Source organism: Sphaerodactylus townsendi, linkage group LG06 (genome assembly GCF_021028975.2).
Source record: "Sphaerodactylus townsendi isolate TG3544 linkage group LG06, MPM_Stown_v2.3, whole genome shotgun sequence".
Taxonomy (NCBI): domain Eukaryota; kingdom Metazoa; phylum Chordata; class Lepidosauria; order Squamata; family Sphaerodactylidae; genus Sphaerodactylus; species Sphaerodactylus townsendi.
Genome location: NC_059430.1, coordinates 74,601,988 through 74,614,637, shown reverse-complemented (window position 1 = coordinate 74,614,637; position 12,650 = coordinate 74,601,988). Strand labels below are relative to the sequence as shown.

Genomic DNA, 12,650 nt, shown 5'->3' with positions numbered 1-12,650 from the left:
TTCTGAAGCCAATTCCCACCAGGGTCGCCTACCTCCTGCCCTCCCTGTCAAACAATTAAAGAAAGAGGAGTAGGCGGCCCCCAGGAGGATTACGTATTAAAGCAACCTTCACAGGCTGCAAAACAAGCCTTCTTATATTAAACTCTAAACTCTAAACCCCAACTCAAACAAAACCTCGGATCTCCCGATTCGCCATTCGCTTTAGAACTGAGCCTGGCGGACCTGCCCCCCCCATAACCTGGGGAAGGGGTGTGTTTCAGTCCCTCTTCCTACAGGTCCCTGTGGACTCCGATTCGCCATGACAGGCAAACCCATGGAATGGCGCCATGAGGAAACCAACCCCATCCCGGAGATGGAACACATCTCTCTAAAAGGATCCGTAGCCCGGTCTCCAACAGGAACGCCGCAGAAGTAGCCAGCAGCCCAAAGACCGAATGACCTGGGGAGACGTCAAAACCAGCCAGCTGCTCCTAGAGGCTGCTCGTAGCCGGAGACCACCCGAGACACCCAAGAACCTCTGTGCCGCTCTCTTTATGATCATCACGCCCAACTCGGCGGCCACCATCCTTGCCTCGTTGCTCTGCTGCTCTCCTGCCGATGGCGATCGGCCACCCCTGGACGAAGCCACCAGACCAACATCTGGGAGCAGTTTGCTGCCGCTGCCAACGCCTTCATCTTTCTGCCTGGGCCAGTACTCTAGGAGTCGGAGGCCTGCTAAGCTCCTGCCTGCTCCCTCGCCTGCAAAGCGCTCGAGACTTCCTCCTAGCGGAGTCTGGGCTAAGCCCCTTCATGAATGCCTCTATCCATCAGGTACTCTATGGCGAGCCGACTGGGGACCCGTGGCCCAAACCCTCGCTGGCGCTCTCTCCCTTGTCACCAAGACTGTCGCTAACCACGAATTCCAACAGCTGCGCCCGCGATCACCGGGCGCAGCCAAACGGGGAACCGACCTTCGGGCCCATTCATCGGCTCGGCCAATTGGAACTGCACACACATGGAGGACATTCCCCCCGTGTTCGAAACATCCTGCTCCCCAGGGGCTGGTTCTGGACCTGCAGGAGAGAAGCGTTAATTACATTCCGCCACTCTCTGCCGGAACTCTTTGTTGCCTCGAGTAGCCTCACCATCGCCCTACCCCAGGCTCCACCAGGAGCCAGGCCGCCCCTTGCCGCGCTCGCTCTGCCTTCGACCCCTCCTGTCGGAGATAGCGGTCGCCCTCTCTCAGCGGAGTTCGTCTCCCCTCGCCTTCCTAGTGGGAGTCCCCGGACTCGCTTCTTACAATGCTAAGACTATTGGCGGCTGGCCTGTGCCCTTCTTGAAGTCCATCAATTCTACCTCCATTGCTCTGGACGCTTCTGGCCTCCTCGAGCAGCAGGAACTTCGGCTGTTTTACCCTAGACAATCGTGCGCTATTGATTACTTATTGTTATTACATCACCAAGGTTGTGAGAATGTACATAATATGTGTTGTTTTAATCTTTCTGATAACTCCCAATTGGATTCATATGAAAGTACGTGAGCTGCAAGCAGTTGTATCTAATCTGAAATATGATGTTTTGCCCCATTGGTGGTCCAGGCCCTCTGGAGCTGGCTGCGGGAGTGATGGTTGAGTGCTATTGTAGCTCTGCATTGGCTTTAATTCGTATTGCCTGGGTATCGGATCTTTGTTTCGTTCAATGTGTGTCTAATATTGCCTGTAACGCGTGTGTAAGAAGCCCCTCGAATTTCCCTTACCCCGCGAACCAAGTTCTAATGTTACACAAGCAGCTCGGTCAGCTTGACCAGACAGCCGGAGGAGACAAGCGATCCCTTTAAATCGCCTCTAGCATTTCGGGTCCCCTTTTCAAAATGTAAAAGGAGGAGATGTAGTAATGCACTGCTGACCCAGCAGCACCGTGGTAGAACGCTGGGACGCCAACGGACCTACGGCCTTCTGGTCGCGATCAAGACTCCACCTCTCATCCCCTATGAGTCACGGGTCATGAACTGTCTGCCTCAGTCACCGGGCTTAGGGACAATGGTCTTGCCCCCCCAGGTGAGGATTAGGCTCAGACGCTTACGCCCTCTCCTCAAGATCGGTAGCCAGGTGAGATCATGCATCACATGATGATCTCCGACCTCCCCGCCTCCGCCTCCCGAACTCCCCGTCCCTCCCTCCTACACTCGGAGAATAACAATAAAAAGGTGCCAGGAACCGCACGCTGCGGGAGACTTCGCTAGGAACCACGGACCTCCAGGCTCCCGCTGCTGGCGATCTCCACCAGATGTTATCTCCGCTGTCTCGCTCTCGTTTCTTCGCTTGACCACGGGTTGCGACTACATGATATCTTCTGGTCTTTGGACCTAAATAAAATATTGATTGATTGACTTGAGGGTAAAGCACATAAATCCCAGGTTAAGGACAGAGACAGGGTATACACAGGTGTCTCTATGCTAATAGTAGAAGCATTCGACCTAAAATGGGGTCCCTAGAGTACAGAGTAGGACTTTGAAGGAGGTCTTTGCAGGCGGACTTTGATATAGTGGGCATTACAGAGACATGGTGGAATGAGGAGAACCAGTGGGATGCTGTTATACCAGGCTACAGGCCTCTATAGGAAGGATAGGACAGGGCGACTGGGGTGGAGTTGCCCCTTACATCAAAGAGAGCATAGTATCACATAAAATAGACAATGCAAGGGGAGCTGGTTCCCTACAGAATCATAATGTGATATCAATACCAGGTGTGAAGGACAATTTAATATTAGAAATATATTATCGCCCCTGACCAAAGTGCACAAGAGGATTCTGAGATGGAAAAGAAATTAGAGAGGCCAACAAAAGAAACAAAAAATGTAGTGGTAATGGGTGATTTTAACTATCCCCATATAAACTGGAAAAATGCATGTTCAGGTCATAGTAAGGAGAGAGCATTCCTGGATATGCTAAATGACTGTGGCTTTGAGCAGATGGTTGTGGAACCAACCCGGGAGAGGTGATTTCTAGATCTAATTCTATGTGGGACCCAGGACCTGGTGCAGGAAGTCAGTGTTGTTGAGCCGATAGGGAACAGCGGCCACAATGCTGTCAGATTCAGTATCTCAGCATGCGAACAAGTGGCAACTACTAATGTAGTTACATTTAAGCCTTCCAGAAAGGGAAATTTCTCAAAGATGAGGGATGTCACGTAAGGAAGCTGAAAGGGAAAATCAAGAGAGTCAAAACTGTCCAGGATGCTTGGAGGTTATTTAAAAACACAGTAATAAAAGCTCAGCTGGAATGTGTTCCACAGGTTAGAAAAGGCAGCACCCAGTCCAAAGAAAGCCACCATGGTTAACAAGAGAGGTTGAGGAAATTATCAGAAAAAAGAAAATGTCTTTTAGAAAATGGAAGTCCAGTTTGACTGATGAAGAATATGAGAGGGAACACAAATGGTGGCAAAAGAGAAGCAAGTTAGCTGTAAGGGAGGCAAAAGGATTATGAGGAACGATGGCTGCTAACATCAAGACCAGCAACAAACAGTTCTTCAAGTACATCAAAAGCAGGAAGCCAGCAAGGGAAGCGGTAGGCCCACGTTAGATGACAGAGGAAACAAAGGGTGTGCTAAAAGATGGCAGGGAGATTGCAGAGAAGTTGAATAAATTCTTTTGCATCTGTCTTCACCCAGGAGGAGGTGAGGAACATTCCTGCACCTGAAACAAGCTTTAGGAGGTGAATCCGGAGGAACTAGCGAAGACAGTGGTAGACAAGGAAGAAGTTCTGGCAGCCATTGATAAACTAAATGCTACCAAATCCCCTGGCCCAGATTGCATTCATCCAAGAGTTCTTAAAGAGCTCAAGCATGAAATTGCTGATCTTCTCACTTTAATATGCAACTTATCCCTGAAATCTGCCTCCATCCCTGAAGACTGGAAGATGGCCAATGTCACACCAATCTTTAAGAAAGGATGTAGGGGGGCGGGGCGGGAAATTACAGGCCAGTCAGTTTGACATCTGTTCCTGGTAAATTAGTAGAATCTATCATTAAAGATAAAATTGTAAAACATGTAGAAAAGCAAGACCTGCTGAGAAAGAGTCAGCATGGCTTTTGCAGAGGCAAATCCTGTCTTACAAACTTACTAGAGTTCTTTGAGGATGTAAACAGGCATGTGGACAGGGGTGAACCGTGGACATTGGCTACTTGGATTTCCAAAAGGCTTTTGACAAAGTTCCTCACCAGAGACTGTTGAGAAACTCAGCAATGAAGGAATAAGAGGGGAAGTCCTCCTATGGATTAAAAAACTGGTTGAGAAACAGGAAGCAAAGAGTGGGTGTAAATGGGAAGTTCTCACAATGGAGAGATGTGGAGGTGGTGTCCCCTAAGGATCCGTTTGGGACCAGTGCTCTTTAACCTATTCATAAAATGACCTGGAAGTAGGGTGGGTAGCGTGGTGGCCAAGTTTGCAGATGATACCAAAATTATGTAGGGTGGTGAGAACCACAAAGGATTACTTAAGAGCTCAAGTGGACCTTGATAGAGGTGGTGAGTGGGCTCAGAAATGGCAAATGCAGTTCAATGTAGCAAAATGTAAAGTGATGCACATAGGGGCAAAATCCAAACTTCACATACTGCAGCTACAGGGTCAGTGCTATCAGTCACAGACCAGGAAAGGGATTTAGGTGTTAGTTGATAGTTCCATGGGAATGTCAACTCAATGCATGGCAGCTGTAAAAAAGGCAAACTCTATGCTGGGGATCATTAGAAAAGGAATTGATAATAAAACTGCAAGGATTGTCATGCCCCATATATATAAAGCAGTGGTGCGAACTGCGACTTGGAGTACTGTGTCCAGTTCTGGTCGCCGTGATCTCAAAAAAGGATATTGAGGAGATAGAAAAAGTGCAGAGAAGGGCAACAAGGATGATTGAGGGACTGGAGCACCTTCCCTATGAGAGAGGCTGCAGCGTTTGGGACTCTTTAGTTTTGGAAGGGCGGCTGAGGGGATATGGATTGAAGTCTACAAAATTATGCATGGGTAGAAAATGTTGACAGAGAGAAATTTTTCTCTCTTTCTCACAATACTAGAACCAGGGGGCATTCATTGAAAATGCTGGGGGGAAGAATTAGGACTAATAAAAGGAAACACTTCTTCACGCAACATGTGATTGGTGTTTGGAATATGCTGCCACAGGAGGTGGTGATGGTCACTCACCTGGATAGCTTTAAAAGGGGCTTGGACAGATTTATGGAGGAGAAGTCGATTTATGGCTACCAATCTTGATCCTCCTTGATCTGAGATTGCAAATGCCTTAACAGACCAGGTGATCGGGAGCAACAGCCGCAGAAGGCCATTGCGTTCACATCCTACATGTGAGCTCCCAAAGGCACCTGGTGGGCCACTGCGAGTAGCAGAGAGCTGGACTAGATGGACTTTGGTCTGATCCAGCTGGCTTGTTCTTATGTTCTTATGAAGAAGTATATATTTATTGTAACTGACTGAGTAACCTTGTAAGTAGAAGCTGTTTACTTTCTGTATTCAACAAGCATTAAAAACCTCTCAAGTCAACTGAGAAGCCTTCATTTCTAGTAAAATAAACTTTACAAATTCTGTTTCACGTTACCCGAAGTTCCAGTCTACTTTTTCAGTGTGTCTACAAAGGGAGGTGTCTGTCAGCATATCGGCCAACACTCTCTCTTACAGAGTCTCCCCTCCATTTTTGGTCAGAGGTTTCTTCTTTTATTTCGGGGGGGGGGAGTTGGAGTGAGGCAGACTCCAAAAAGGGAGTCTGAGTTCAAAACCCTGTTACAGCTGCTATCTTAACAATTGCACCCCTGACAGCAGGCACCCACCAAGTTTCCCCAGATTCTCCTTTTAAATCCACCCTGTTCGGCATGGAATTAAAGGGAGAATCTGAGGTCCCCAGTTCAAACATTGAAAGTGATGCTGTTCCAGGGTGGGGGATAATCCACCCCAAAGCAGCATTACTTTCAATGTTGTTTTAACTGGGGACCCCAGATTCTCCCTTTAAGGTAGATTTAAAAGGAGATCTTGGGCTCTTTCATTTAAACACCATTGAAAGTGATGCTGTTTGGGGGTGGATTCCAGCATCACAGCAGCCACCCATTGGGGGGGAGTGCACAAAACTCAGATTTGGCACCGGGCTCCATTTTCCCCAGCTACACCTCTGTCCAGAGGGAAGGGCAGAAGGGGCTGCTTGCTGGGAGCCGAGCTGGTGGGGGGTGGGAGGGTGGGGCAGGGAAGTCTGCTGTCTCTGGCCTTGGAGAGCTGCTTTTATAAGTACCAAGGCCGGGGCGGGGCTTGGGGAGGTGTGGCCACACCCCCAGAGGCAGGTGGGGGTGTGGCCCCGCCCCCAACCCCCCATTAAAAATCTATACATCCCTGCAAGGGGCTCATTCTTACAGCCCACACATCTTTGTAATATGGGGATAATAAAACTGATTTATCCTAAAGAACAAGTCTTACTAAGACAATGTATATGAAGTCATCAGTACAACCTAAATACTAGGTATTATTGCAATACTACTAGTTACTCTAAAAAAGGTCCATGAAAATGCTCCCATTGCTATGAAGACTTGACCGAACATAGTAGCTAGCGTCGAAGGCTTTCACAGCCAGATTCAACTGGTTGTTGTGGGTTTTCCGGGCTGTGTGGCTGTGGTCTGGCAGATCTTGTTCCGAACGTTTCGCCTGCAACTGTGGCTGGCATCTTCAGAAGTGTATCGCAGAGGGAAGTCTGTTACAAACTGTGTCCAGTGAGAAGGGAATGTTTTAGTGGGGTGTATATTGTCCATGTCCCAGGGTGGGGAACCAATCTGTAAGTGTTTGGATGGAACTTGCTATGCAAAGGTGTGGTTGATAGTATTGTATTGCAGGTGGGATTTTTCAGTCCAGGGAGCGATTCACATTTTCATGCCCCGCAACAGCAGTAGTATTGGTGAATGCAAACCCTATGTCTGGGTGGAGTCCATTGTCCATGAACCTAGCATTCCCTTGGCCTTTGATTCTGGTGTTTTTAATTACTGGTAGCCAAGTTTTGTTAATTCTCAGAGTCTCTTCCTTCTTGTTGAAGTTTTCTTGGTGTTTATGGATTTCAATGGCCTCCCTGTGTAGTCTGACATAGTAACCTTCCGGGTTGTCCAGAATTTCATTGTTTTCAAATAGAATGTTATGTCCAGTTTTGTTTAGACTACGTTCTGCTACTGCAGATTTTTCAGGATGGTTAAGCTGACAGTGTCTTTTGTGCTCCTTAATATGAGTCTGAATGCTGCGTTTTGTAGTTTCAATGTAGAGCTTTCCACAGCTGCAGGGTATGCGATAGACTCCTGCAGAAGCGAGGGGGTCTCTCTTTGCTGAGCATAGCATCTGCTGTATTTTTCTGGTAGGTTTGAAGATTGTAGGTTATGTTTTGTCATCAGCTTCCCTATTTGATCTGTGATTCCCTTGAGGTATGGTAGAAATATTTTTCCTGTGGGGGACTGTTTCTCCTCAGTCCTCTGGGTTTCTCTTGGTCTTAAAGCTCTTCTGATTTCTGTTGTGGAGTAGCTATTAGTCTGCAAACCCCAGTCTAGATGATTGATTTCATCAGAGGAAGTGAGGTTCACAAATTCATTTTGCACGATCTGTCAGTTTTGAATATTAGGATGTATGGAATTAATCCATTCCAAAAAGACTTGAAAAACAAATACCAGTTCCAATATATATCTACAGGCTCACTAACATTAAGCATAGGAATGCTGGCTAGAAAAGGCCTTAAAATCATAGCCTGAAACATCTTTTGTCTCTCCCCCACCCCTTTTTTATGTTTTATCATCTAGACTGATAAAGAGTTGTGGTGAACTCTAAAGACTGTGTACCATTTGGATCATTTTATGTGAAATGTGACTTGTTTCTTTGGTTAACAATGCTCGTTGCTTAGGAAGAACAGTCTGTTCTGTGATCAGTGAATTTTCAGTTTGCTTACTTGAAGTCTTAAAACTTTCCTCCTGCTGATTTATATTTTTGTGTGCAGAGTCCCATGACATATATTCAAACAGTAACTAGCCCTAATGAGAAATGGAGCTTATGAGCACAGCTTCTTGATTAGCCAAGGGATGTGTCACACTGGGACACTCACAAACAGTACAATGAATGAAGTTCTAAGAAAAGGGCTCTGAATTGGGATACAAGGGTTCCAGAAACAACCCCAGCTACCAGTTCTTGGAAAACCTGAAAAACACTAACCCATTGGAAAAGTAATTGAAATTGTCAGCAAGAGAGCTGAACCTTCTCACCCTTAAATTCCTAATTATAGAGGAGACACAGAGGGAACTGACCACTTAAATGCCAAGAGCGAAGGAGAAAAACAAGGCTTACTAAAATGACAGCAAACTAACTACTTCACTGTAATCCCACAGTCTTCAGCAGAATTACTTCACATGCAAAAATAAAAAGGAAATAAAAGTATTACTGAAACCTTTTAAAGTCATAATGAAGTACATGTTCCTAAAGAAGTTGAAATTCAGTATTTTAGCTCAACTGTGTTGTGGATTGAATTTAAACACTTTCGAGAGCATTGTGAGAAGAAACAAGGACCATGGTAACAATTCATGGTACATCAATTCATTACTACTCTTTAAATGTTCAACAACGGTATTGTTTATCAACTGCCTTGGAGGAGGAAGTTGTGAAATCTTTCTGTAAGAAGCCATTCTTGGACTCAAACATTGTTTGGTATAAATATTTTCGCCCTTTGGGCAAAATGATCGAATGGGTGGTGCCAACACACCTCTAAGCACTATTGGATTTCGAAAAGATTTTGATCTGGTTTGAGAATAAACATTGCATTGGTTAACCTGATGACCTATGCTTGACCCTACTGGTTCTTCTTGACCTCTCAAGTAGTTTCAGAACAGCATTTGCCCTGGTCTTCTCCTGGATCAGTTGACCAAGTTGTATATCTAGAACACAGCACCCCAGTGGTTCTGGTATTACCAGGGGTCAGTTCCAGAAGGACAGGTGAACAATTCCATACCACTCTGCTATGGGGTTCCATCTTGCCCCCTTGAAGTTTAACATCTAAATGTAACTGTAATAAACAATGTAATTATGCTCAGTTAACCGTCTATTAATGTATGGTAATTTACTAGTGTTCCTGTTTGTATAACCTTTGATGTTCATGCATGGCCTTTCCTCTTTTTTTGTTCCTGTTTTTGTTCGAGCAGAAAGATGAATGACAGGACAAATGAAACCTAGGCAGAACCTGCAACCTGGAGGAAGGACACATCAAGAAGTTTGAAGGGGGGATCAGAATACTGCTATGCCAGTACCTCCCTCCTTCAATCTTGGCATTCAGCATGGTATGGCTGGTCTGTATATGGCCTGCAAGTCATATTATTAGCTAAGGAAAGTCCAAGGGTGCCTAAGAGCCCACAGAAGTATGCTATAAGTATCATGAACAGTGTTACATTCAAGAGAAGAAACTTAAATTGCAACAGTTAAGCATAAATTAAATATATAGAACCTTAACAGATTATGTCTGTTCTTTTATAATGATACCAGCCATCAGTCTTCAACAGTCAAATATTTTGACATATTTACTTAGTTATAACCTGCATCTTCCATGTGCACAAACACCCACATACATAAAAATTTGCTCAAACTTTTGGAATAAACATTTTATATATATATAAAGAAAATTATATTCAAATTGTAAAAATTACATAGGAAACAGAAGCACAGGACAAACAACTTATGTTAGGACAGGGGTCTGCAACCTGCGGCTCTCCAGATGTTCATGGACTACAATAGTCACATCATTCATCTTGTGATCTAGTCTGATTCAATAGTCTTCCACGATGAACAGCTACTGTGACCAAACAATTCATCACCTCTCATGGATCCCTTCAGGTCTTATCTGAAAACAAGTGTATGCCCTTCAGGAAAACACAGAGTAACAGCTGATGGTATACCTGATGTATGAATAAAGACTTTTATCACAGTCACAAACTTTTGTATTCCTGAGTACATCAATGAATTCGTACATTACAGCTAAGAACTTTGCTTCCCTAGGAACCCATGGGAATCTTGAAAAAGCTTCAAAGGAGAAAAATTTCCTTGTAAATAAAGTTTGTCTTTATGCTTTTTAAATAGTAATTATTGTCTACAGAAAAAGTATTTATCCCTTTGACTTAAAAAAACTACTTCTGTTAAAACAAGGAATATTGTATAAACAAGAATTTCTGTAGCCAATGAACTTTCACTGATTATAAGGAAATATGGCTGTAACATTGAGCATAGTTAGTAGTGAGTAAACCACACTGAACTCAGTGGCAGATACTTTTGGGTATACATGCTTTGGATTACACTGTAAATTCCCTGACATGTGATGCAGTTTAAAACATCTATTGAGCAAAGTTCAGCAGCCATTAAGTTTGATGCTTGCTTCATCTTACCCATATTGCAACACACACTTATTACACACCATTGGCCTACTCATTTCCATTAAAATGAACTAATCAAGGCAAAACATCAAATAGTGATGAATGAAGAACAAAAAATGTCATTGCATGAATTATTGCAATTTCATCTATGTAACCAATTAGATTTAGCTACAAATTAATCTTAACAAAGTCTTCAGAGCACTTGATTTTGTATTTGTGCAACAGCTGATATATTTATCAGAATTAAATGTCTTGCTTAGCTTGAGCATGACAACTGATCCTTGTGGTTCACAAAGGTTTAATAAATCAAAAGCAATAGAACCTATTGGATAAAAATGTAGGTTAATACTTTATCTGTTATAAAATTGGATTTATATATAAATGAGTGCAGCAATTCTTTACTTTCATTCACTGGTCAGGAAAAAATTTTCCCCAGAAATCTGCTTGAGTAGTAATGTGACAAGAAGCACTATTCTATCACATATATATCAAAGAACCCAATTCTTATTTTTACAAATAACATTTGAAACTGATTGTTTATTACAATACTGTCAATTTAATTTGTTTTCCTGTAGTCAACTGCTAATGAACAAGACATAAGGAATATAACATGAATGCATCCAGCACATTCATCTGGTTATATAAGTGGCACTATCATTTTTTTTTAAAAAAACAAACCAATATCTGAATATGAGGGTTTTAAGCATGAACGAATTGATGAGCTGCTCTGCTCTCCCACAGATACCTACATTTTACAGACAGCAGTCATGAATTAGCTGAGGAATTCCTCTCTCCATTGCAAGATCCCATTCCTAAACACATTTGCAGTGAATGCAGTTCATTTCAGTAGAGTGAGCTTCAGGTAAGCAGCTTAGAAAATGTTCACTGTTTGAACATGCAGTACTATCTAATATCAAGCCCTGTAAGGCAGGTACATTCCTGTCACCACCAATGTGCAGGATTGTAAGCAGATGCCAGCACCTCATCCTGCCTTGCCGGAGAGAGAAGGGATGGCTGAAATAGTCCCCCTCCCCCCTCCGTCAGAAGCCTTGCGACTTTGGAGTTGCCTTGGTTATAGCAATGCGATTCATATTAGGCTATCTTGTGGCTTTGGTTAATGCATAGAAAGAGAGGAGGAGGCAGCTGTGGAGCTTTCCCAAATCGATGTGTCTGGCTGGCGATGTGGAAAGGAAGGGACTGGGAAAGGGACACCTGAAATAGGGAAGAATCTTATGGAGCCTGCTAAACCCTGATAATATTTGAAGCCTGCCTTGGCGTTCCTGGAATAGAGCCCACTTCTTCAGATGTACCTGAGCATCAAAGGAAGAAGGAAAGCTAGGAGCAAACACGGCCAGACAGTCTCGATTGCAAGGGATTTTGATCGGGGGGCGGGGGGGGGGGCGGGCGCTTCTTTCCTTGTAAACCACATTTCCATAGCATAGAATGGCTATTGCAGCGCCCCGCATCTTTAAAGTGGGTCGGGTTTCTTAAGTTTTGCTCTGAGGCCATTATGGGGAGAGCAGGGAGCCACTGATGATGGCAAGGGGCAGGAGGGTCCACCAAGCACCAGTATGAAAAAGGGATGAGGAAAAGTTGTCCCCCCCCCCGAACCCCGCGGCACCCACCCTCACCTATTCGGAGGATGCAGAAGAGCTGGAGGAAAGCGAGCAGCAGACGCCTCCGGGTTAGCATTTCCAAGCCGGCTCAGCTACCTCTAAGCCTCCCAACGCTTGTCCGCCGCGTTCTCTATTCCTCAAACCAGCAGCGCCCGGTCTCCGGGTCAACCGCTCCAGCAAGCAGCCAAGGGAAAGCGAGCAATTCCTCAACGGGGACCCAAAGCAGCCGGTGGCAGGCGCCCGCTTAGAAAGCGCATCCCGGAGAGATTTTCCAGCCGCCTCAGCCCCGGCTCGCCCCAGAGCAGCTGCGCTCTCGTGTTGCGCGCGCGCACGGGTGGAGAAGAGAGAGGGGCGTGAGCGCGAGAAGGCGCGCGCCCCTAAGGAGAGCGCAGCGGAGGGAAGGAGTGCGTGTGATCAAGGGAGCCTGCCTACCAACGGGAGGCGAGCGAGCACCTCTCCAAGGGACCGAGCTTATTAGCCGGAGAGGTCTCGATTGTTCCGCCTAAACTGCCTGCTGGGCGGGGTATACCTCCCTCCCCAAAAGCCAAGGAGGACGGGGGAGCCTTTTCTTTCTCATGCTGGGAAAAAACAGAGCTTAAATAATGCCAGAAGGCCGGACTGAGCCTTATTATTAT

The 12,650-nt window shown here is 45.2% G+C and overlaps 1 protein-coding gene across 5 annotated transcripts in view; it reads right to left on the bottom strand.

The window, feature by feature from the left end:
* Positions 1-12,347, bottom strand: part of PTPRZ1 (protein tyrosine phosphatase receptor type Z1) — a 130,586-nt gene extending 118,239 nt beyond the window's left edge. For 2 of the 5 annotated variants that reach the window (XM_048501314.1, XM_048501315.1), the window contains exon 1: positions 12,031-12,347. In XM_048501314.1, the coding sequence (XP_048357271.1) occupies positions 12,031-12,091 (61 nt within the window). In that variant the 5' untranslated portion in view covers positions 12,092-12,347. The remainder of the gene's footprint in view (positions 1-12,030) is intronic. The other 3 variants (XM_048501316.1, XM_048501318.1, XM_048501319.1) reach the window with 2 other exon arrangements.
* Between the last annotated feature and the right edge of the window lie 303 nt (positions 12,348-12,650).